This window comes from Saccopteryx leptura, chromosome 1 (assembly GCF_036850995.1).
Source record: "Saccopteryx leptura isolate mSacLep1 chromosome 1, mSacLep1_pri_phased_curated, whole genome shotgun sequence".
In the NCBI taxonomy this organism is placed as follows: Eukaryota; Metazoa; Chordata; class Mammalia; order Chiroptera; family Emballonuridae; genus Saccopteryx; species Saccopteryx leptura.
The window spans coordinates 42131293-42157500 of NC_089503.1; the positions used below are offsets into that span (position 1 = coordinate 42131293).

The 26208-nt window shown below is 55.6% G+C and overlaps 1 protein-coding gene across 1 annotated transcript in view; it reads right to left on the reverse strand.

The window, feature by feature from the left end:
• KCNC1 (potassium voltage-gated channel subfamily C member 1) overlaps nt 1–22050 on the reverse strand; it is a 44861-nt gene extending 22811 nt beyond the window's left edge. The window contains exon 1 of the mRNA XM_066365062.1: nt 20329–22050. Within this exon, the coding sequence (XP_066221159.1) occupies nt 20329–20898 (570 nt within the window). The 5' untranslated portion in view covers nt 20899–22050. The remainder of the gene's footprint in view (nt 1–20328) is intronic.
• Between the last annotated feature and the right edge of the window lie 4158 nt (nt 22051–26208).

Consider the following 26208-nt stretch of genomic DNA (forward strand, 5'->3'; position numbering starts at 1 on the left):
GGGAGGAAGCGACAAGTGCAGAGGTCGGAAGGACGGGTAAGAATCAACGAGGGAAAAGGCTACAAGGAAGAGCATTCTAGGCAGAAAGAACTGGAACAAGTCTCAGTTCTCATGTCCCTTGTCACCAGCAGCAGCTGAGACAGCTGGTCACTCCCTTCTTTTTGTCACGCTTCCCAGGGCCCTACAGTCTTTTGCGTTTCCTCCCACCTTGCTGGTTGTTCCTTCTCGATGTCCTTTGCCAACCTCTCCCCCCAGCCTCTGTTGGGGTGCTCTCGAGCACAGTCCTCGGCCCTCTCTCTGCCTGCACTCAGTCACTGTAGCGGTTCACCCAGTTCCAAGGCTTGAACACCATCACCCACTCCAATCCCACTAATCACACATTTCCCAATGTTTGTCTGCAGCCGAGCCCTTCTCCTGAACTCAGGGCTTCAGCACCCCGGTCCTTAGCGTTTCCAGGTGGAGGTCTAATTGCTCTCTCACCAATTTGACATGTCAACGGAACTCCTGCACCACCCCCACCGCTGGTAGCCTTCTTCACCTCGTGAGATAGAAACTCCATCCTTAACAAACACCATGGAGTCATCCATGACAGTTCTCTTTCTGTCATACCGCATGTTTAATCTCTAAAGAAGTCTCGTTGGTTCAGCTGGACATGAATCCAGAATCGGAGCACTTTCCACCAGCACTGCTACCACCGAGTCTCAGCCATCATCATTTCCTATAGAACAGGGGTCAGGAACCTATGGCTCGCGAGCCAGATGCGGCTCTTTTGATGGCTGCATCTGGCTCACAGTCAAATCTTTAATAAAAATAATAATAACGTTAAAAATATAAAACATTCTCATGTATTACAATCCATTCATTTCCTACCGCTCATGTTCATGGTTGCGGGTGGCTGGAGCCAATCACAGCTGTCCTCCGGGACGACACCAAATTTTTATTGGATAATGTGTAACATACACGGGTCGTTGTATGGCTCTCACAAAATTACATTTTAAAATATGTGGCGTTCATGGCTCTCTCAGCCAAAAAGGTTCCCAACCCCTGCCACAGATGATGGGAAGAGCCTCTTAACCGGTCTCTTGGCTTCCAATACTCCCGATGCTTTAGGCCAAGTTTCAACACAGCAGCCAGATAATCCTTTTAAAATGTAAATCTGGTTGTGTCACTCTCTGCCCGAAACCTGCACAGGCTCACCATTTCTCTCTGAGGAAAACCCAAGGTCCTCACAAGGCCCTGTAGGTCCTCATGTGAACTGGCTTCCGTCCCCCCTCCAAGCCCCTCTCCTGCCGCTGTCCCCTTGGTTTGTTCCCACCACACCTGCCTCCTCAAACACGTTCCGTAAATATGCCAGACACATGCCTGCCGCAGGGTCCTTGCACTGGCTGTTCCCTCTGCCCAGAACATGTTTCCCTTACCGGCTCATCAAAGTCCTGGCCTACTCTGACCACTCCATTTAAAATCTCAACCAGCAACCCACCGATCTGGTTTTCCTTCCCTTACACCCCCCATTACACATACCGTCTTTGAACACAAGCCTCACCCAGCTTTACTGACGTATAATACACACACAGCAACATTTACCCGTTCTAGTGCCCAGTTGGATGAGTGTTGGATCTTTATACCATCTAGTTTACTAAATTTTCTTTTTATTTATTTATTTTTTTTGTATTTTTCTGAAGCTGGGAACGGGGAGGCAGAGAGACAGACTCCCGCAGGGGCCCGACCGGGATCCACCGGCATGCCCACCAGGGGGCGATGCTCTGCCCATCTGGGGCGTCGCTCTGCTGTAACCAGAGCCATTCTAGCGCCTGAGGCAGAGGCCAAGGAGCCATCCTCAGCACCCGGGCAAACTTTGCTCCAGTGTAACCTTGGCTGCGGGAGGGGAAGAGAGAGACAGAGAGGAAGGAGAGGGGGAGGGGTGGAGAAGCAGATGGGCACTTCTCCTGTGTGCCCTGGCTGGGAATCGAACCCAGGACTCCTGCACGCCAGGTCGACGCTCTACCACTGAGCCAACTGGCCAGGGCCTAAATTTTTGTATTTACTGTCCATGAGTGGCTAGACCTGTGGAATAGGGCTGCCAGGCCTAGCCACACGCTGCACACTAGTAGGGGGAAGTCTCTCTTCCTTGGGGACCATGAGCACAGCTAAGCAAGAGCACAGCTTCCTGCCTGTGGGAAGGTCATGGACACATGTCCCGTGTCCGCTGGCCTCAGTCCTATCTATGCAATGGACATACCAAGTTTACTCCCTTCATCTGTATTAGGAAGTGAACCTCTCCCCTGGTGCCCACTCCCTTGTCCACATAGGGCAGTGTGACAATCACTGACGTGGGACTTGCGTTTACACCAGCACTGACCAGGCTCACCTCAGGTCTTCATCTACACTGGCAAATAACAACCTCTACCCGTGAGTCAGTGACTACCCTGGCCCCGGATGCACTCCCGAGTCATTCAGCTACAGTCTCATCAACTCAGTATCCACAGAGACTGTTTGTTACACTGGCAATGGGCACAGAGATGGAGAGCAGGCCCATGTCCACACTGGCAGTGGGTACACTCACTGACAGCAGACTCATGCATACATGGGCAGTGGGCGGAGTCGTGTTCCTCTCTGACAATGGGCACGCTCAATAAGCAAAGACCCAAGTCCCCACCACCATGGACGTGAATGACTGAGGACAGTGGCCTCAGGCACGAAGGCTCTTATTCAGAGAGGGACAGACGTATCCTCCCCTCCCAGCAGGCTGCCAGCTAAAGGTGATGGTTATGAAGTTCAACACCCTGAGTACTGCCTCGGGGGCAGAAGCTGGCATGAGAACGTGGAATTCAAAACCTGCAAGCAGCACTGGAGTGTGCAATCTCAAATCTGGGCATCAAAACTGGAATCTGGGACACATGGCGAGGAGATGAGACCATGTCTATTCCCAGAGTCTTGAGATCACTCAAGGTGAGGAGAGACTTGGGCTGTGTGACTTTCAGCACCACCTGCCCCCTCCCACCCCACACCCAGGCCTGGCCCAGCCAGCCTGGGCTTAAAAAAGCACCAGGAAATGTCATTTTCTTTTTGAGGAGGTGCAATGGGAGGAGATGGCCCAGACAGTTTAGCTGCCGGCCTATTCAAAGGTTGGGCACAGTGACAGCACCTTCAAATCCTGAAGCTCATTTCCTACCCAGACTGGAGTGAATCCCAGCCCCTTCCTCAGCAGACAGAGTCCTGCTTAGTGCTAGCCCCAAACTCCCTGCTCCCACTGGGCTGCATAATGAGGGGTCGCCCCAATACCCTTGAGCTCCAACCCTATTTCTAAGACCCTGTGTTACCCACAAGAGCATCTAGATCCTACCAGAGGCAGCCTGGACAAGAGACAAGTGCAGGTGGAGTCCTCCCAAAACAAGAGAGCTCCAAGGACAACCGGCCATCCATTGATGCAGCTTTCACTCAATTATTTGCTGATTCAATCACCAAGTGTTTTACTGAGTGCCTATTACACACCAGGTACCACTTTTCAAAACCACCTCCAGAAGTAACAACTTTAAATAAAACTCCCAGCACAGAGCTAGGTACATAGTAGGTGTCAATCATGAGGATAAGGCCTGACCAGGCAGTGAGTGGCACAGTGGATAGTAGAGCATCGGACTGGGATGCAGAGGACCCAGGTTTAAAACTCCGAGGTCACCGGCTTGAGTGCGGGCTCATCTGGTTTGAGCAAGGCTCGTCAGCTTGAACCCAAGGTAGCTGGCTCGAGCAAGGGGTCACTTGCTCTGCTGTAGCCCCCACCCCAACCCCTCGTCAAGGCACATAAGAGAAAGCAATCAATGAACAACTAAGGAGCCGCACGAAGAATTGATGAAAAACCATGAGGATAAAGACACCTACTGTTCTGACATTATATTGACCTGGACTCATTCCTAAACACTCTTAAGACATAACCCACCTCATTACCCACAGACCAGCTCTGAAGTTCATACTGTGGTTACCATCCCAATTTCACAAAGAAGGAAACTGAGGCTTGGAGAGGTTACGCTGCCCATGATCGTACACCTGGGAGGTGACAGATTTAGAATTTGAACCCCAGCTTTGTCTGACTCCAAAACAAATGCTATGAACCACTCTCCTAGTCCCTCAACACACATTTATGGAATGGATGCCTGAGTGAATGAATGAAACTTTGTGTTGGTGCAAGAATGGGTCCATGAGTGTCCTAGGCCATTGGAGTGCACAAGTAGGGGGCGCACATGTGTGCGAATGTTTGTGTGCTTGCATATGGCCTTTTTTATGGAAAGACTTTCCCTGGTTGTCTTGGTCTTGTGTGTGCTGGAGCTATACTTAGCTGCAGCCATGACTGTAATGAGCAGTTAACAGCACACCAGGCACTCTCATTGGGACCTGGTTTCCCAGGGAGATTGCTGGGGCCAGTGTATGTGAGTGGAGGGTGCAGCCTGGAGCTGGAGACGCTACCGCAGGGCTTTGTGTCTGAGCACAGACACTCACAGCACTGTGCCTTGTGCAAATGGAGATCCTTAGCTCTAGCTGGAAGGATCTACTCTAGGCTAGCAGCATCTAGGCCACCAGGCCCTGCCAAGCTCAACTACTGGCCACTTATATTCATAGTCCCTTTACTGGCCCTTGCTAGGCAATTAGAATGAAAGCTTTGGAGCTCAGACCTAGAGCCTGGGGACTGACGGCAAAAAGCAGTGGAAGATGGTGGATCTTGGTATACCTGGGCCAGATCACCCCGGGCCTCAGGAAGGCACACTCCTCAGATATGCTCAGCACATCCTGGGGTTCAGAGGCCAATCTCCCACACACTATCTGCTCTCCAATGGCTTCAGGGAACCTGGGAAACCCTGAGCCCTAGGCCTCCCTTGTCACATGGCACTGCCTACAATTTCTTTCCAGCCTGTCCTGGTTGTGCTCCACCAGAGCTCTTAACCTTTGGGAATGCCCCAGTCCCTGCCCCGCTCCCAGACCCCTCAGTCCACAACCGCCCCCTCCTGCATCTGGCAAACCCACTTTCTCCACACACGGGCTGGGTCGCTCTGCCCTGGAGCCCTTAGCTGCCAAGTCCCATTCTCTAGGATGTTTTCATTTAATGAGAAGTGGGACTTCCTTCCCTGCCTTGAAGTCAAGAAACTAGAAGTTTACCCATCCATCCTTACTTTCATCCATTTATTGACCCATCCACTAAGCTACCCACCCATCTGGGTGTCCACTCATGCATCCTCCCCTCCATCCATTCATCCACATTCATCCACGTACCCATCTTTGTATCCATTTTGTCATCCACCTGTCCATCATTTATCTATCTCATTCTTGACCAGGGAACCACAGCAGGAATGAAAACTGGTACTGACCTTCCTAATTTCCCAAAGAATACCTGGGGTGTAATCCTTCTTCCACCTGTTAGTAACTAGGCTTTCTTGTATAAATATATTTACTCTCTCTGGGAAATTGTTTCCTTCATCAATAAAATGGGGATACTATCGAATCCTTCTACCTCCTAGGGCTTCAGCAAAGACTGGCTGGTTATGTAACAGGCATGCACTATCATTGCATAAGTTGGTCCTTGTCCTCTAAGAGGCTGCAGCTGAGTCAGGGAGACGTAACCTCAACAGGTCAGCTGGATCAGGGCAGGAAGGGTTCTCTGGTACAGCAGCCCCTTCAGGAGTGGGATCAAGAAAGGCTCCAGCCAGAAAAGGCTAACAGAGCTGGTGGGTCCGTTTCAGGTACGCGGAGGTGGGAGAAAGGGCACTCTTAGGGGAGGGAGGAGAATAGCAGGGGCCAGAGGCAGGGGAGCTGGAGCATCCTGGGGCCTGGCCCGAGGTGCCTGGAGGCCAAGGGCGGGGGATCTGGAAAGACAGGGCTGGTGGAATTTCCAGGGGTAGCACAACAGGGTTTGAGAAGGGCCACAGACATGGGAAGTCTCAGCAACCACTGCAAACCTCTGTGATTCCTCACTCCGGGGCTTTCACTCAGATCCCTGACTGCTAGACGGGAGAAAAAATATCTGCTTGGTGACAGCCAGGCCTCAGGAGACAAGATTCCTGCTGCCTAGGAGGAAGCCAGCTCCTGGCATCTCTGACCTTTGTGCCACTAAATATATCATTGGTGACAGTGGTTCATGCCCCCGAGGCTGTGGGGCCATTGGACAAGGCCTCCGAAGCAGCCGCCCCATCTCGGTGGCGCAGCCAGGGCCTCACTGTATCAGCTCCCCGGGGGGCCTGAGCCCAGGACAGGGTGACAGCGGTGCTTCAGGAGGCCAGTGCTAACCCTTAGGAAGTGCCTCCTGTGTGCTGAGCACCGTGCTCAGACTCACCCCCCTTTCCCACACGAGGGGACAGGCTCAGACGACACTTGCCCCAGTTCACACCGAGGCTGAGGGCAGACCCAGGCCCAGCCGGGTCCAAGGCCTCAGCTCTCACCTCCACCTGTCCCCTCCCGACACTCCCCCTGCCCTTGAGCTGGTGGTCTCCTCCTGCGCCCAGCCATATTTTCTCCCTCACAATTATCTTCCTGCCTCTGGTCTTCGTGGATCCTCCCCACATTGCTTAGAGGTAGGGGGCATTATTATGCATACTTTATAGATGAAGAAATCAAGGCTCAGGAAGAGAAGGGCCATGCTCCAGGTGTGTGAACTGGTCAGGGGACAAGTCAGGAGCACCATGGTAACCCAGGGAAAAGCACACTGCCCGGGGCCAGCCGCTAACAGATGACAGCCATGTGGGCATCTAAGAGCCCAGGCTCTGGCCCTTGGCCCAGGGCTCTGGCTGGTTCCTGGTGGCCCAGCAGTGACTGTGTTCCTCACAGCTGCTCAGAGAACCCCTGAGGTTGAGCATAAAACATTAATCTCTAAGCAGTAAGATGCCGGTCCTGGTGGGAGACTATGGTCTAAAGTATGTTCACAGTCTTGCCCTGGTGACAAGACCCAAGGGAGTCACACCTCCCCCTCTACCACCTGCAGGGGTAAGGAAACTCTACGGGGAACCATTGAAGTCTCCCCGGTCACAGCAACCCTCTTGTAGACATTGGGTTTCTGTTCAGAATCTCCCGGGGCTGAGGCCAATGTCTGCAGAGCATCACAGAAAGGGGCCTCATGTGCCAGATGGGGAGAGTGACAGCAGTGCCCACCTGGGTCACCTGTGCTGTGTCACGGACCGTGCTGACGGGCTTCCTGTGGCTTAGTTCCTCGGCCTCAGAGCGCCCGCTCTAAGGGGAGCCTCCTGTTACCGCCCCGCACAGCTGAGGCGGCTGGGGCTGGCGGGGCTCACGCAGCTCATACTCGGTGGAGCCAGGTTCGGACTTGGCAGCTTGGCTCCAGTCTGACCTATCACCACGATGCTACCCATCTTCTGTCAGCACACCTGGGCTGAGAGCCAGGTGGGCAGCCACCGAGGGCTATGTGAATGGAAACTGTGGCAGGGCTGTCTCTGCAAGGGCCCCTCACCTCCGGCTTCCTCACCAACTTCTCTCCAGTTCTATGTCACCCTCAGGGAACAGCTCTCCCCTTAGTGTGGCGGCAGCCATGTGTGGCCCCACCATCTCCTCCTGGGCACAGCTGGCCCTCAGGGAAATGACAGAGGTCCCCTGAAGCATGGGCCCTCTCGGGGAGGCCCAGCTTCCTGGAGGTCTGGACTGTGCGACCCCTGTGGCCCTGGGAGGGGAGGGACAGCACGGTGCCCTCAGGGAAATGACAGAGGTCCCCTGAGGCACCGGCCCTCTCGGGGAGGCCCAGCTTCCTGGAGGTCTGGACTGTGCGGCCCCTGTGGCCCTGGGCGCGGAGGGACAGCACGGTGCCCGCACTCCCACAGAGCCCAAGGGCAGGCCCCACAGAGGCAGACCCACTGCGGGGAGCCCCGGGGGTGTGGGGAGCTCTGCTCTGCTCTGACCTGCCCCTGTCCCCTGGCTCTCGAAGCCTGACCTTGACACTGGCTTCTTGCTGTGTCTTGAATGCCAGGCACATGTCTGCTCAGGGCATGTCGCATTTCCCTCTGTTCTCCAGAAGTCACATCTCCTTCCCTCATTTCCTTCAAGTCTTTGCTGAAACACCTGCTCCGGGACACCCTCCCTGCCTAGGTAAAGCGCCACCTCCAGTATTTCCTGGGCCCTTCCCTCCGTATGCATCTCTAGCACTCCTTTCCCTCTGAGACCTTGTATATTCCATGTATCCATTTATTTCTTTTTATTCTCCTGGCACCAGAATATAAGCTTGTTGAGGGCAGGTAGTTTTGACTATTCTGTTCCTTGCTCGATTTCCAGCTTCTAGAGCAGTGGCTGCAGCAGTGCCTACGCAGACTGTCTTTATGCGCAGAGCGGGGGTGGGGGGATAGTCCCTTCCTGCACTGTGGACGGGGACGAGGAAGGAAAAAGGTAAAGTGTGAGGGAGCATCACGGGCAATAGGCCAAGGGCTCCCGGGCTGGAGCCAGAGCCAGGGTGAAGCAGGATCCAGGCTGCCAGGCCCAGGCTGCCAGGCCAGCAGGGTCCGGGTCATGCCAGGGTGGAAGGGGCATCCAACGCCCCGCACAAGCTTGAAAAAGCTTCCTTTGGCTGCCACGGCCAGAGCCAACGCAGCATCTGAGCCTGGGCCCCATGAGGCTGGCGCCTTGCAATCCCCCGAGTGCAGCTGTCTGGGGCTGCCCCAGCTAATATTAGTCCCCATCCAACCTGGCGTCAGTGTGGCAGGGCAGCCCAGCCCCAGGGTGGGCACCACCCACTGGCACCAGGAGGGGCCCCGGCCCTAGCCCCTGGCCTCCAGCAGCTCCTCGGGTCTGTCTGGCCTCTGCTGCCACTGCTCCCTGTGCCTGGGTGTCCCCTGTAAAGAGGAGGCATTTTAACCCTGAGTTGTGGTGCGTGCCTCTGTCTGCCGGCCTCACTACACCGGCACACTCGTCAGCATCGCAGGACCCCGTGCTTGGCTCCCGGCCTCAGCCTGATGACAACGGCCCTCCCTCTCTCTCCACCACAGGTGGGAGTTCCGTCATTCATCTCTCTATTCCCAATACAGCTGGTCAGGGAAGCAGAGCACAGAGGAGTAGCCCATTACAACAGATGGGGAGACTGAGGTTCAGAAGGGCCATGTCCTGCTCATGACACACAGCAGGTTTAGGAAAGAACCAAGACAGAATCCAGGCTTGCCTCCCAGGGTGACGCCGCTGAAACCTAGCCCCCTGGCAGGCACTCTGGAAGGAAGAGCCCTCAGGGCCAACGTAGGTGAGGCGACCCCTATAGAGGCATTTGAAGGGCGAGTCAGTGCCGAAAGAAGGAAGCAGACAGGGAATAACTGAGGGTTTGTTTGGATCTTTTAGAGCTAAGCGCTGATAAAAAGACAATAACAAAATCCATGGTAATTAATTACTTACTAAGTTCAGGGTTCTAGGTTAAGCGCTTAAGACATTTGGTCCTCACGACTTCTATATGAGTCAGGTACTATTAATATCCCTCTCGAGGCACAGACAGGTTAGGGAACTTGTCCAAGGTCACACAGCTGGGAAGTGATCAAGCTAGGATTCGAACACAGGCTTCCTGTCTCAAGAGGCCATGCTTTTGGTGCCCTGGCCGGTTGGCTCAGCGGCTTCCTGTCTCAAGAGGCCATGCTTTCGGTGCCCTGGCCGGTTGGCTCAGAGGTAGAGCGTCGGCCTGGCGTGCGGGGGACCCGGGTTTGATTCCCGGCCAGGGCACATAGGAGAAGCGGCCGTTTGCTTCTCCACCCCCACCCCCTCCTTCCTCTCTGTCTCTCTCTTCCCCTCCTGCAGCCAAGGCTCCATTGGAGCAAAGATGGCCCGGGCGCTGGGGATGGCTCCTTGGCCTCTGCCCCAGGTGCTAGAGTGGCTCTGGTCGCAGCAGAGCGATGCCCTGGAGGGGCAGAGCATCGCCCCTGGTGGGCGTGCCGGGTGGATCCAGGTCGGGCGCATGCGGGAGTCTGTCTGACTGTCTCTCCCCGTTTCCAGCTTCAGAAAAAAAAAAAAAAAAGAGGCCATGCTTTCGGGAGAGAACAAGGCTCCAGGTCATCTTGCCAAGGTCAGGTAGCCAGGAAGTGGGGGTTGGCCGAGAAGCACTTTCATTTTCTACTGAAGACATAACCAAGGCTCCAAGCATGGGGATTTGGGACAAAAAGTATGCTAGGCCTTCGAGGGATAGAATCTGTGTTGAAAGCCCATAACTAGTGCCTAGAACTTTACACCAGCACAGCTGATACAGGAAAGGAGTCAATGAGAGGGAAAGAGAGGGGAGGAAAGTGGACAGGGAAGGAGAAAGGGAGTAGAGAAAGACCTGGCTGGTCAGCAGGAAAAACAGAGTCCTAAGGGACTGGACTTGGGTGTTAGGCTGGACCAAGTGGACCTAGGGATTCAGTGTCCTTGCAGTGTCACCATCCTCAGAGCTGGTGCATCCTGGTTTTAGTCAATGGTTTGTTAGCCTTGAGCTGCTGTTGTTGGTAGCGGTTGGGCTGATGCCACGTGAAGGAGGTGTTTGGAGAGATGGAGGGGCCGGCACTGAAGGCTCATCTGGCACTGGGCAGTGGCAGTGCAGTGACAGATGCCTGACTCGGGCACCCCAGGACTCCCAGGACTGCCTCAGCCTCTGCCTTCCTTCGTGGCTACAGGCTTGTGGATGGAGGAATTGTGTTTCCAGGTGAGGCAAGGAAGGAGGGGGCCCACTAGTAACAGGCTCACAGGTGTTGTGCCAATGTCTGACCTACGTCTTCCGCTGTGGTCTCTTTACTCATTCTTTCAGTCAGTGTTTGCTTGGCACCCACTATGTGCCAGACCCTGTTCTAGGTTTCTAAGCATAGAACAATGGGTAAAAGAGACAAAAATCCCTGCCATCGTGGAACTTCCATTCTAGAGGGGGAAACAGACAAGGAACGAGGCAAGTAAGTACAATATGATTAGGCGGCAGCAAATGCCAAAGAGGAAACAGGAAAGAAAGCCAGGGTGGGAGAGGAGGAGACAATGACATCTGAGCGCTGACCTGAAGGAGGAGGGGGAATCTGAGGGGAAGTGCTCTGTCCACGGTGGAAGGACCCGCAGGAGCGCAGGTCCCGGGGCAGAAGCACAAGCAGTGTGCTGGTGGAGACCAAGGAGGCCAGAGTGAGCACAGAGGAGAGAGGCAGGGGGCAGAGGGACAGGAGGGGCAGGAGCACATGTGGACAGGGGGCAGAGGGACAGGAGGGGCAGGAGCACATGAGGACAGGGGGCAGAGGGACAGGAGGGGCAGGAGTGCATGTGGACGGGGGGCAGAGGGACAGGAGGGGCAGGAGTGCATGTGGACGGGGGGCAGAGGGACAGGAGGGGCAGGAGCGCATGTGGACGGGGGGCAGAGGGACAGGAGGGGCAGGAGCGCATGTGGATGGGGGGCAGAGGGACAGGAGGGGCAGGAGCGCATGTGGACGGGGGGGGCAGAGGGACAGGAGGGGCAGGAGCACATGTGGACGGGGGCAGAGGGACAGGAGGGGCAGGAGCACAAGCAGTGTGCTGGTGGAGACCAAGGAGGCCAGAGTGAGCACAGAGGAGAGAGGCAGGGGGCAGAGGGACAGGAGGGGCAGGAGTGCATGTGGACATGGGACAGAGGGACAGGAGGGGCAGGAGTGCATGTGGACGGGGGGGGCAGAGGGACAGGAGGGGCAGGAGTGCATGTGGACGGAGGGGGCAGAGGGACAGGAGGGGCAGGAGCGCATGTGGACGGGGGGCAGAGGGACAGGAGGGGCAGGAGCACATGTGGACGGGGGCAGAGGGACAGGAGGGGCAGGAGTGCATGTGGAAGCCATAAGGGGCTCCTTTTAACCCTCGTAAGGACCCGGGCTCTTCCCCTGAGACAGGGCAGGGTGGCCCAGTCTGACTAGCACTTTACCAGGGTGGCCCTGACTGCAGTGTGGAGAAGGTGCTGGCAAGGGCAGAAGCAGGGAGGACAGTCTGCAGCCATCCAGGGGACAGAGATGTGGCTTCTACCAGGAAGGTATCGGTAAAGGTGATGAGACATGGTTGGTTGGGTTCCGGGTAGGTTTTCAATGTGACGACAACAGGGTTGCTGAGGTGTGAGAGAAAGGGAGGAGTCCAGGATGATGGCAAAGGTTTTGGTCTGAGCAACTGAACACAGCTGCGTTACTGAGCTGGGGCCTCACCCCCAAGCCCATCACCCTGATGCCAATGCCTTAAGCACCAGGAAAGGTCAGAATCACCTGTGAAACTGCCACCCTGAACGCACCCATCCCGGCCACTCTGCATCCTGACACTTTCCCTCGACTGAGAATTGTTGCCTGCATCAGCACTTCTCAGAATGTAATGTGTGTATGATTCATCTAGGACTCTTGTTAAAATGCAGATTCCGAATCAGTAGGTTGGTGTGGGGGGCGGGCAGGGCTAAACTCTCCTAACAACTGCCAGGGTGATGTTGATCCTTTGGTCAGAGGACCACACTGAGTAGCAAGAGCCCCCATTCCCCCCACTGCAGACCCTCCCTCTCTGAGCATTAGCATCCCCTGGGAGTGGAAACATCCTGACCTGACCCTAAGATCTAAGAATCACATCCTTGAAAGACAGAGCCCAGGAGCCTGACCCTCCCAGGTAACCTGGGAGTCAGCCATGGGTGGGAGTCCTCCAGCCACCGCCCCTGCAGCAGCCATTGCAAACCCTCCTACCCCCGCCTCGCCCAGCACAGCAGCCGCTCCCTGCTCCCCTCCTCACCGCGCCCCTACACCCCCAGAGCCAGCCCTCCCTGACCCAGCCCCTACAGCCTGGCCCGGCATCTCCTCTCTGACTGCACCTTTCTGCAACTCGCAGAGGGCAGGCAGCCAAGAGCAGGGCCTGGGAGAGAGGGCAACAGGTACCACCGCTGGGCCTGAGCAAGCACACCCTGAAGCGGTCGTACCCCCAGGTCTGTGCCTGTGGAAGGGCTGGGCAGATCTACCACGCCACTGCCGGCACACAGGGCCCGGCGCAGGGCAGATCTACCACGCCACTGCCGGCACACAGGGCCCGGCGCAGGGCAGATCTACCACGCCACTGCCGGCACACAGGGCCCAGCGCCAGGACAGACCCCAAGCAGAGCGTGATTACTATGCCTTGACTGAATGTGTAAGAGCAGGCTGAGAGAGCCTGAATGAACGTAGGAGGGTTTCAGACCCCCCCTGCCCGGGGCTGCTACCACTTGGTATCAGCGCCCTTGCCAGAAGAGCTCACACGTGCCCTAATGAAGAGCCGGGCCGAGGATGAGGAGGGAGAGCTAGGACAGGATGAACTTTGCTCCCATCATGCCTCTGGGAAGCCGAAGCCCAGAATCCCTTGACTCCTGAGATGTTGAACCTGGGAAGAAACTTGATGGTCATTTAGAATGACTTCTGTATTTTACAGGTGGAGAAACTGCAGGCTAAAGGGATAATGGAACTTGCCTGAGGGAGCCCGGTTAATTTATTGGCTGACTACAGATCGTACTCTGGCCCAGTCGCGTGACCTGCAACCGGAGCCTTGTCTCTGTACCCGGCAGGTCCCCACTTATCGGGGCAAGTCCCTAACCTGAGGACCTGCCTGTCCCCAGCCACAAGTCTCCACAGCCCATCCATGGACACCCAGCTAGAATCATGCAAGCCTGGTGATTCTGTGCCCAACCCAGACCCCTCGCTCTTAAAAAAATGTCATCAAGGACTGGAGCAGCCAGGCTAAGCATTAGGGACCTTGAAGGGTGGTTTTTCGTGTTCAGCAAAAAGTAGAGAGTACTCTGGAGGGGAAGAGATGAGCAAAGCCCTGGAGGCTGGAGCGGAGGCTGAAGACAAGGAGGCCGGGGAGGAGCCTGGCAGAAGGGAGCAGCAGGAGACACGGCAGGAGACACGGCAGGCTCCCGAGCAGACGGCCTCGAATGCCGAGCTGAAGAGGAGCCAGCATTCCTACCATGCATCGCCTCATGCAGGATAGCTTGCGATCCTCCCATTTCCCTGCAGGCCAGATGGAGCCTGCAGCTGGGGCAATTGAGGCACCTTCTGAAAACCGTCTTCCGGGGGCTGCCAGAGCATTCTCCGAGCCCCTCCAGGCCAATCCCTCACTTGCCATTTATTGTTCAGGGGCCAGCAGGGGCTGAGCAGGATCCCCAGATAAGTTGTTGGGAAAGAGTCTTTGTTGGGGGAGGAAGGGAACCGGGTGAACACCTAAGCCTGGGCCACAGCAAGCCACAGACCCCACCCTCCCTGGAAGCGCCAGGAGGCAGTACTGAGCAGTAACAGAGCCCAGTGTCAGGCAGACAGGTCTGAATGCCAGCTCTACCACCGGTCAGCTAAGTGACCTTGGATAAGGCACGAAGTTCTCTGCGTCTCAGCAGCCTCATCTGTGACACTGGCATGCTAATAATGATAGAGTTCCATGGGAGTTTTGTGAGAATTCACTGAGAATAGGTAAATCAAATCCTTAAGACTTCTGACACAAAGTAAGTACTTTAGTACACAGTTGCCGTTAGTATTTTGATTTAAGAAAGAAAGAGGGTTCTGGAAAATCCTGTTTGGGAGATGACGAGAATAGGATTTGGGCCAGTCTGGGTGGACTGACCTGTGATCTCCACCAGCTGTCCTGGGCCTGGAGGGTGGAACGGGGAAGAGAGGAGGGAGGGCAGGAAACTGTTTATTCACCCTCCCTCAGGGCAGAAAATAAAGAGGGTAGTAAGAGAGGAGCACTGGTGGGATTTGGTGTTCTTTGGAAACTGGGAGCCAACAGAAATGCAAACGGCTAGACCCTGGCCAAGACGCTTGGGGTGTGAGTTTGAGTCTCACTGATTCCCTGTGTGGTCTTGGGCAAGTGTCTTTCCCTCTCTGAGCCTGTTTCTCCTCCACTAGATGAGGACAGTGGCTAGAGGTGGCCTGGAAGCACCATCTCCTCCAATAGTCCTGTATATGTGGAAGGTGGTACCTCCCACCCAACTGGTTCCCCTGTGGAATAAGGACTGGGCAGCCGTCAGTTCTTGGAACTTCTTAGATGCCCCTTTTCCTCCGAGCCTGCACCCAGGGGAGGGAAGTTAAGGCCAGGGTGGTGGCCAGGCTGGCTTGGGGACTAACAGGAGGCAGCAGCTTGAGGCCCTGACCTTTTGGTCTAGACCAAATACACTGGTCATGGGACTGCTCAGAATAGCTGTAGCACTATATTCAGCTGTCTTGGAAGTTCCTGAGATCCCTGGCCAGGCCACAGGCCCTAAAATGAGCCCTACCAGACTCCCTCCCTCACCACTGAGACAACCTGCCTCCCTGTTTTGGGAGGCTCGAGGTAATCTCGTACAAAGTTTCTGGCAGATGCCAGACTTCCTGCCCAGAGTTAGGGAGTACCAGCTCCTGCCCCCCAGAGCACCAGACTCTAAACATTCCCTGAGGTGTCTTAAGGTAGATGGGGGTTCCCAGGCTACTGGACAGGGACTTAGAGACCAGGATTTCTGAACCAGCCCCCCGAAATAACCTGCTCACATGTGACCTGGGCAAAGCACTCCTCTCTGGGCCTATTATATTGCATATGTAAGCAGCTGAGAGAGTCTGGAGGGGGAGACAAACCTGAATCAAGCAAGGCTGCTAATGAACATTTTATTACAAACCAGAGAGTGCCTCTGAAGGGAAGGACTCTGGTTCTGAATCCTGGACCAGCCTGTGGAGTCTGGGGAAGCACCACCAGGAAACTGATGTTTGAGGCAGGGTGTGAAGGAGGAAAAGGGGCAAACCAGGAGGAAAGAGTGCTCCAGGAGGAACAGCATATGCAAAGGCCCTGAGGCAGACAGACCTGACACATGCAAGACACTGAAATGAGGCCAGGGTGGGTGGCTGGAGCTCAGTGAGTGATGGAGAGAGCCAAGCCATATGGAGGGGCAGACAGGTGTGGACTGGAGAAGCACGGAAGGGTTTTAAGCAGGCAAAGAGGGGAGCAGACAGATTTGGGAGTTGAAGAAACTGCTGTGGTTGCCAAGTGGAGAATGAACTGGAGATACAGGGACAGGAGAGGGGGAGCAGCCAGGAAACTGTTGGGGAGGTTGGCCTGAGCGAAGCAGTGGTGGCTTGGCTGGAAGCAGGAGGGTGGACGTGGAAACGGAGGGCAAAGGATGGAGTCTAGAGAGTCATGAAGTAAAATGCTAATACAACCCATAGGAGTAATAACAGCAGCCGACATTTACTGAGCATTTACTGCATGCCAGGCCCTGTGACTTGGGGCTCTCCACATATTACCTCAGTTAACCTTTCCATCAACACTCTGGGGTTGTTATTATGCTTATTTTGGAGGTGAAGAGGTTGAGACTCTGACTAGGAGATGCTGGGCTTGCGCCAATCTTTACTAAAAGGGGAGCTGGGGGGGGGGGTCGAGGTACATTCAAAGACACAAGGGCACCTGCAAAGCATCATGGGAAAGAGAAGAACACTGAGCGGAGGGGGCACTTGGGGCAGCTGGGAGAGAAACATACCCAGCCACTCTGCCAGTGCTCACGGGCCTCCTCCACGTCACCGTGAGTCAAACTGGGGCCCTAGCCTGGAGATGTGGGTTCCAATGTGAGGCGGGCAAGCTGCCTAGGAAGGCCCTGGTAGCAGCTCTGTCTCCAATTCCTCTCATGTCAAGCTCAGGCCCCAAGAAGCCTGTGTCAGCTAGGACCCAAGGGAAAAACGGAAGTCTCTGGCTGGGCTCTTTATCCCAACTAGCAGGTGAACTTCCTTCCCAGGGAGCTGAGGCACTGGACCACATCAGGTCCCAGAGAGGTGGGGATAAGGCAGGGCGACAAAGACCTAAAGTTGGAGGAGAGGTGGGCAGTGGGGTGGATGGAGGAAGGGCTACAATTGGGACTTCTTTGTTTCAGAAAGTCAAGTGACTCTGGGGGACAGATGTCAAAATACACACACACACACACAAACAAAATGCTCTCTAGCCCAGGGACCACCAGTGTTCCCTGACCTGACACAGAACAATGTTCCTCATGACAACATGCAAATCATAGCTAAAAGCCAAGGGCCCCAGACCTGCACTGGCCCCCAAGGAAGAGAGGAGAGGAGGCTTCAAGGCGGGGCTTACCCCAGGCCACCCAACACAGTCCTGCCTGCTCCCACACTCCTGCAGCATGCCAGGACTGCTGTTCCTTGCCATCTGCCTGGCTAGTTCCTACTTGCTCCTCAAAGCCTGCCCCAGCATGACCTCCTCTGAGATAGTGCTTACTCTCATGGCCCCAGGAAGCCCCTTCACAGCCCTTACACACAGTGTCATCCCCATCCTCGGCTTGTGTGTGTCACCCCAGAATACAATCCAGGCTCATCCTGTCACATCTCAGCTCCCACCCCTCACCCACTCAGCCTGAGTGCCCAGGAAACCACAGGAGAGAGGGGCTCCAACCAGCACTGTCAGCCCCGAAGAGCCCAGGTGGGACCTCTTACCCCAGCTAAGTAGCCCCAATCTCCCAAAGCCAGGGCTGAGGCCTGGGTGAGGTGGCCTCACCACCTCATCCACGCATCTACAGCTGGCCGGAGCAACAGAGTCCTGCTATTGAGGATGGCAAATGAGGAGCAAAACTGCTCACTAAGGCAGCTCAGAAGTCCCAGGAGACCCAGGCAGCAGGCAGGAAGCTGGTCCGGAGTTTCATCTTCCTCAACAGGCAACACCAGGTCTCTCTCACATCTCACACACAAGCACACACCAACACACAGTTTCTCACACATAGCCTGTATCACACACAGGGCTCCCCCATACAGTCTCACATACAGTTACACATTTGACACACATCAATGCATTCACACTCACCTCAATCTCTCACATACACGCACACACACAGTATCTCTCTAACACACAGTCTCTTTCTCTTATATACACCCTCCCCTCCCTGCAGTTTCCTCCTCACACATGAAGTCCATCACTCAAAACACACACGGTCTGTCTCTCACACTCACACAGAATCTGATAGAGACAGAATCTCACCGTCAGTCTCACCACACGCGTGCACACACACACACACACACCCCAGCACAGAGTCTCACCGGTATATTTATTCTCATAACACGAAGAGTCTCTCACGGCCACACAGAATATCTCTGACACAGATTCTCCCACACATACTGTTATTCTTTCACACATGTATACAATGTCACACACATACAGGATTCTGGTCTAGAATCTGCAAATAAAAATGTAAATCCTGATCCACCAATTGGAGGAGGCTTGGGGCCCCTGAGGGGGAGGGGTAAACAAAGGTGACAGGAGCAGCAGCAAAGACGGAGGGGAAGAGGGGAGGGGGGAGGGGGGAGGGCGGGCAGACCGCTGGTCTCTGCGCAGATGAGCTGCAGAGAGGCAGCGCAATGCAGCTAGGCCTGCTGGAGGGCGGCGGGGAGCCTGGGTTCTAATCCAGGCTCTGCCCTCAGTTCTTGTGTATGCCCTTGGGCAGGTCCCTCCCTCCTGTGGCCTCAGTGTCCTTATCTGTCACCCAAGGAAGTTGGAACAACTCTGTGAGGCTAATGGGAAAAGAAAGGAGCACTGACAGGCTGGGGGGACACCTTCTAACTTACCTCCACCCCCTCTACTGCCCCGCTTTTCCCTCCGAGTCTGCTCTCCCATGGCACTGGATAGAGTCAGGACTTTTCTGTAAGGCTGTGTACACCAACAAGACTGCAAACCACACTAGCCAGCCCATTTGTCTGCACTGGGTGAAGGCCACACCACAGCCTAGGAACGTCCAGGGGAGGAGGCTGGAACATGCCCTACATGACCCCTGCCTATTCTGAAACTCAGGGACACAGGTCAGAGCCCTAAACCTGGGCCCAAGGTGGCCAACTCTGAGGAGGACGAGGTCCCAGGAGACCTGGTTCTAGTCCTGCTGAGCCTCTCGCTCCCTGGGTGACCTTGGACAGGGTCCTCAGTGGCAAAACAAAGAGTTCGGCTCTCTCCCTGTTAAGCACCCCCATCCGTAAACATCTATTCTAATATTTAATGTACAACACTCTGAACCACTGCCCCCTCTTAGAAGATGCTAAAAACGCTGAGTGTTTTATCTCAGTAACAAACCTACCAGGGCTGTGCCTAAACACAGCTTTTTTTTTTCTTTCTGCCTGTGGACACCTCAGTGCCCACAAGTCCTCTTCTCACCCTGATCCTCAGCAGCTGAGCAGACACTCCTGCCCTCTCTCCTGCCCCATCCTTCCCTCTTGGTTCTGGTGGGCAGGAGGCAAGGCATGTGGCGCAATAAAGGACAGTGGGCAGAGGTTTGCCCAGTAAAGGGCTCGGGGTGGCTGTGGATGCAGGAGGGACTCTGCTTTAAATTCCTAACTCTGACCCTCCCCTTCATGTCTTAGGCTCCATTCAGGCCTCTGAGGACAGAGTCCAATAAAGACAAGAGGTATCTCTTCCAAGATAGTTGGCTGCTACCAGTGTCTCCCTTTGGGGCTTAATTAAGTAGCAAAACCCCTTAGAATTCACCAGACCTCCCTCTCCTATTTTAGAGATGAAGAAACTGATCTAGAGAGGCCACCGCAGGGGCCAAGGTCAGCAGCAAGATGCCCTTCCTCCCATGTAACAAGCTGCTGTCAGGAAAGGGGAGTGCCGGATGAAGACACGCCCACCTCTCACAGACCTCCTTCTTGTAGGTTTCCCCTTTAGATCTTCTTCTCTGCTGTTGACAGGTGGGGGCCATAAGCCCAGTGCCCCCCTCCAATACCCTACCCTTTTGACAAGGAGGGACAGGCTCTGTTCCCAGGGGCAGGTTTCAGAGGGATCATATCCTCCCCCACCGCAGCCAACCCTACACCAACTACCAAGCTAGCAATTAGCCATAAAGATTCCCCCTTGACCACCTCCTCAGAATGGCCTGAGGCTGCTCCCTGGGGAGGGAGGTCTGCATCCAGCAGCAGAGCTGGCCTAAAGCCCTTGCCTGTGGGTCCTGGCTGGCTCCAGATGCCCTTACCTGGGAGGAAGGGTGCCCAGCTTCCTCCCCCACGGCAAAATCCTAAGGGCGAGTTAGCCCTGCACAGTGTACATCTGCAAAGATACAAACATGCACGCACAGACACTCCTGCACACTCAAACATATAACATGTTCACCCATTCTCACTATATTCTTTACTCACCCAAATATACACCACCACACTTACATAAATATGCACACAATGTACTCATACACACAAACACACCCATTTATACTCGCTCATACATATTAAATCCGGAAATACAAACACAGACCTTACACATATACAAAGCTAGTCACCCTCGAAAAAATCCCCGCCCTCTTACACACACACACACACACACACACACACACACACACACACACACACCACCCCTTACCGTTCTGATTCTCTAGGTGCCGGTTCTCGAGTCCACCCCGCCCCATCTTCTGATGGGGAAGTTGTCACTTACCCTAGCGTAGCGGGATGAGTAGGGGTCCTCAAAAAGCGCCCAGATGCGCGGCTGCCAGCGGCGCCAGAAGCCTCCAGGCCGGCCGTCTGGGGAGTCGCTGAGTGCCAGGCGCTTGGTCATCTCCAGCTCGTCCTCGCCGTCGCCTGAGTCTCCAGGACCGTCGGCGTCCGCGTCGTCAGCGCTGTTGTCCAGGGGTGCACCCCCAAAGCTGTCGAGCGCCTCCTCAGCGTCCCGGTGCTGGCGGTACGTCATCCAGCAGCAGGGCTCCACGTCGGTCTCGTCGATGCCCCAGAAGGCCAGTTCCTCTTCGTACAGCGGCCCGCACACGTCGGCCGGGCAGTGCAGCTTGCCCGTGCGGTAGTAGTTCAGAATGTGCGCGAAGACACCCGGGTGGCGGTCGAAAAAGAACTCGTCGGCACGCGGGTCATAGTCGAAATGGCTGTGGGCGTCGGGCTCCGCCAGCCAGGCGAGCCGCGTGCCGGGCAGCGTGCGCAGCGTCGAGCGGTACGTCTGGTGGCGCGTGCCGCCCACGTTGATCACGATACGCTCGCTCTCGTCCCCTTGGCCCATCGCGGCGCCCCCTTAGACATGGCGCGGCCCAGCGACACCCATGGGAGCTGCCGCCAGGGGGAGTTGGCGACGGGGAGGGGGGCGCGCAGCCTCCTCCCCCCTCCCCCAGCCGTCGAGGGGACAGAGGGCCGTGGCTCTGGCAATCCCAAGAGAGACCCCAGTCTCTCAGGGCGCTTTCTGTCGGGTGCTGGTCCAGGGGACTGTGTGCGGGATCCCAAGGGTCTCTAGGCGCCAGATGTAGGAGGGAGCGAGTCCGGCTGCGGAGGAGGCAGAGGAGGAAAGAAGGGCGGGAGAGAGGGAAGGAGGAAGGGGTGGGGGGGACGGCGCTCAGCGGCGAGCACCGGGAGGAGGGAAAAGGGGGTGGGGGTGCCGGGCTCCCGTCCCCATTCCAGTGGGAAAATGTAGAAATCGACACAAAGCTTTTGGAGGTAAGGTCAGCTGCTCCCAAGGGCCGGACACAGAGACCAGCCCCCGGAAGGGGGAGGGGAGAAGACGGGGCCGGGAAATTCGCGCTCTGTTGTGCAGTGGTCGCTGCAGCACGCTCTCGGCGTGGGGGAGATGGATGCCTGCTGCCTTCCTCCTCCCTGCGTGGCCGGGCTGCAGCTCGGGGCGCAGGGCGGGCTCCAGCCCCCTTCCTCTTTCCTTGCCTGGCTGCCTGCTCTCCCCGGCGGCGGGCGCGCCTGCCCGCCCGCCGCCCTCCTCGCTCCTTCTCCCCGCCTCTTGGAGGAGATGGCGGGCCCCTGGGCAGGGGCACCGGGAACGCTGCTCGGTGCTGCTGCGGTGGAGCGCTGCGCTCCGTGCGCTCCGGCTCAAGCTAGGGTTCCGCTGGGCTGCGCTCGGACTCAGACTCCGGCTCCGGCTGCGGTGCTGAAGGGACAGCTCCTGGACTGTGGTGGAGCTGTGTGGGGCCCGGCAGGGGTTCTCCCGGTTGGATTTGGTCCGCGGGGTCGACGGGCACTGGCTCCGTTGCCTCTGCGCCCCGCGCTCAACGCCCCGCTTCAGGCAGGCTGTTCGCGCTGCCAGCCAAAGCAAAGGATCTGCGGTGGTCGGGCCGGGAGGCGGGGGTGGCGGATCCAGAAGCGACGAGGCGAGGCCGGGGAGGCGAGGCGCAGAGCGGCCGCCGCCGCGACGCTACTGCCGCCCGAGCTGCTGCTTGGCTCTCTTGCTCGCTTGCTCGCTCGCGCGGTCCGCGTCCAGCCCGCCGCTCTCCGGACACGGGCACACGGCGCGCGCAGCCGCACTCGCCCCCGGAGGGAGGCGCCGCGCTGGGTCCTAAAAAACCCTGATTCCGCGCCCCCCTCCCAGCCCCGCGTGCAGCCGGGCTTCCCTTAACCTCAGCGTTGGGGGCGCCCGCCCCACACGACTCCTGTAGCTCCTGGGAGACCCGCCGACGCTCCGCTCTCGGGGAGCGCCACTCAATGGGCGAGGGCTCTGGGAGACTTCTAGGTCAGCGTCCCTGGGTCAGACTGAAGTGAGAAGGGCGTCTGCACCCGCCCCTCTCTTTCCAAATAGGGACTGTCTTAGTGAACCGAGACGCCCCGACCGCTGTGAGAGACACCTTGACCCGGACCAGTATCTATCGGCCGCTCCAAACAACCCTTTAATGCTGACCCTTGCCACGGAATCTGGAACCCACACGATCCTTCCAAAGGTACCCTCTCGCACAGACCCCAAAATAACGTCTCCCCCACCCCCACCCCATACACATAACACACTTGCTGTCCTTTCAGCTCTCTACTAACAATTTAATAATTCTGGATGCTTATTAACCCCTTTCGACACTTTATTGACACCGAGCCCTTCATAACTCCAGGCTGACCCTAGTCTCCCATGAGTGCCACACATTCTATCCTATTGATTCTGCTCACCGATCCTTCCACACTAGCCTGAATCCTTAAGTGGGAACCCCTTATGAATAGTGTATTCTGTCCTTAGAGGTCAGAAGGTGGTCCCGAACATGGACAACCCCTCCTCCCTCCGCAGGACTTCAGCTGCCCTGGTTGGTAAGCTGATCCTGCGTCTGGGGCTGGATGGGAGCAGCTGCCTGTGATGATTCCTACGGCTTCAGAAATGATCCTGGGGGTGGGAGTTGCATTACGGGCCTCCAAGCCTTCCTGGACTGTGTTTACTGCCAGTGCCTCAGTTTACTCAGTTCTGCAATCACTCTTTACTTTTTCCAGACTGTCCCCGCACAGGAGCACAGGAGCACAGGAGACCCTGCCCTCAAGGGACTCCCAGGCTGGTGGGGAAGTGGGCAGGTGTGCCTGGACAGGGCTGGGAAGGGCAGGCTTAGCTCCAGAGGTGGCTCTGCCGGGAAAGAGGCTTATTGATCTTAGCACAGCTCAATCGAACACAAGGCTGCCTGGGCAAAGGGCGATTTAATTAAGAAGACACGAAGCTCTTATTTACCTGTTGGCACTTGCTAACTGTGCAGACAGCTGTCCCTTGACACTGACCCACAGACACTGTTGTGGGCCTGAGGACAAAGTTGTGCCGCTGAATTCAGGCATCTCTCTTCGCTTGGCCCGGGGAATCCCAGCCCAGCCTGAGGGGAAACCTGTGTGTGGTGGGGAAAAGGTTTAGAGGAGTGGAGACTGTTGGAGAGAAGCCAGGGGCAGGGCAAGAGATGAGGGACAGAAAAGAAGGACAAGAGGGGAGATAGAGAGAGGTAGAGTTAGGGCAGAAACAGGGGTGGAGATTGGCAGAGTTAAAGAGAGGTCTGGAGTCTGAGGCCAGGCTGGAGGGGCCAGGTCTCCCTCCAGAGATTGATCTGTGTTATTCCCCTAACTGGGAGATATTTCCCCCTAATCTCAGGATAATGCAAAGGTGAGAGTGCTTTTGAGCTTCCCTTTCACCAAGAGGAGGCCTGATCCGGAGTGGCTCAGCCCAGCCCAAATTCTGATACCCTGGACCAGGCTCTCAGAAAGCTCTGCCCTAGTTTAAGGAGGTGAGAAAGTAGAGAAATGGACACTCCAGACACACAGAAAGAAAAAGAAAAGATAGATACAGAGAGATGGAGACACAGACATACACCTGGCTGGGAGAAATCAAATGGGGAGAGACAAGAATGAGGTTTTCCTAAATCTTCCCTTCCTTCCAGCCACATGTCACCCTTCTCCACCCTCTGGAAGGCTTCTGTGATTCTGCAAGCCACAGGGGCCCAGGGATCCATCCCTTTCCTCTCCTGCAGGGCCATGTGAGGTCAAAGTATGACTCCCCAACCTTTACTGTAGCTCATCTCATTTCCAAAAAGTGACTATCAGCTCCCCAAGGGAAGCTTCTTGTTTGCTTCCTTCCACCATGCCCAGAGCACAGGAACTCCTCATTAAAGGCTTGATGAATTGAGAAAGACCAGGAGAGGGGCTGGGATCCTAGAATCCCAGTGTCAGATCAGAGGCCCTAGGCGTCTGGAGCCCTAACTGAGGGCAAGTCAGGGGGAGGGACTTACCCCGGGTCTCTCAGGGAGTCAGTGTGAAGCCCCCTCTGGCTACTACCTCTTGGTGTGTCACAGTGGGGGAGCTGACTGTGTCCCAAATGGTGGAGAGAAGAGGGAGGAGAGACAGTAATGGGAATGTTGACAGATTAGGAGCTCTGGGCAGGCCCGGTCCTGGAGGATGTGCTAGAAAAAGAGGCAGGCCAGGGTTGGAGGGAAGGGGAGTGTCAAAGGGTATCAATCACACCCTAAGATCCCCTGTGAGGCAAGCAGAGAGGGCTCAGAGACAACAGCTCCCAGGTGGGGGAGGGGACCCCACATGTCCCACTTTAGGAGTCTCACCTTCATCCTTGATGACACCTCCCAGCCCAGGCCTCAAAGAGTGCCCCCACCTTCTCTATCCTAAGTAGGGACATGAGAGTCTCTTTTCTCACTCCCTCTTCACACTATAAGAAGGCTGGCATTTGCAGAAAGCCCAGAAAATTCAAGAGGGCATCACAGGAGAAGAAGGAAAAGGGCCCCAGAGAAGTGGGGGTGGGAGGAGGAATTGCTGATGGAAGTTTAGCTTCTCTCTCACAACTGCGAACCAGACCCTCAGCCCAGCTGAGAACCTCACCCCTTTTCATTTTTGAGCAGTGCCCCCCTTACAAGAGGCAAGCTTGTGGTCCCAATGCCAAGGTCTTTGGGATCAGTAGGCGGGACAGGGGGCAGTGAACTACCAATGAGGTGGTGGTGTTCAGTGGCTAGGAGCATAGAACCAGATTGCCTGGGTTCAAATCCCAGCTCCATCATCGACTACCTATGACCTTGGGCAAATTGCTCAATCTCTCTGTGCCTCGATTTCTTTTTTGTTGTATGTGAATAATGATAAGCCCTATATCCTTAACACTCAGCTCTGGAATTTCTCATGTTCAGACTAGAGGGGAGGAGTTGCTGGGCTCCAGTAAGATCGGTGGTGGGACTGGCTTAGAGGACAAACTGGGGCTGGACTAGAAAAAGATGAAGAAGTCCTGAAGTCATGGTTGGCCTATAGTCTCACACCTGGCACTTGCAGGCCTTGGATCTAGTCCTGCTAGGCTCTGGAACTGGCCCAAGGCTGGCCCCCAAGACTTTGACTAGATTGGCACATCCTGTTTGCTGCTCTCCCAGGCCCAGCTTTAGCATTCCTGATGGGTTGGGGTGCCATCTTGTGGCCACATATGGAACCTAACCTAAACTGCACACAGAATAGGCTTTGGGGTGGTAGTAAGCAGTGGGACTGACAGGGATTTTCTTCCCAGATAGGAACTCTTTCCTTTAATGGACAGGTGAGAATGAACCTAAAGGTGCCATAGTGGGAAATTGATGACTGGCAGCTGAATCTGTGACTTGAGCACTGACCCTGGTACCTAATCTGGGAACGGGTAGGTGTAGAGCGATTTCTTCCTGAAGCCCCAGGCAACAGGATTCCAGGTCTTTTAAATCAGGGGAGTCAAGAAAGGGGCCAAGGTGAAGAATACTCTGGGGAAGTGCTGGACCAAGGTTTCTCAATCACTGCATTAGTGGCATTTTGGGCCAGATCTTTGTTATGGAGGCTGTGCTGTGCATTGTAGGATGTTTAGCAGCATTCCTGGCCTCTATCCACTAGATGGCAGTAGCACCCCTTCCCCAGTCCTAACAGTTGCGCTCTACAGACACTGCCAACCGTCCTCTAGGGGTTAAAATGTCCTCCAGTTGAGAGAACCACTGATCTAGACATATTTGGTTACAAATATCATTTTGTTGCTTACTAGCTGTGTAAACTAGTCACTTTTCATATCTAGGCTCCTGTTTCCTCATCTGCATAAAGGAAATAATATTTTGTGAGAATTAAATGAGACAGTGGCTCTCACTGAACT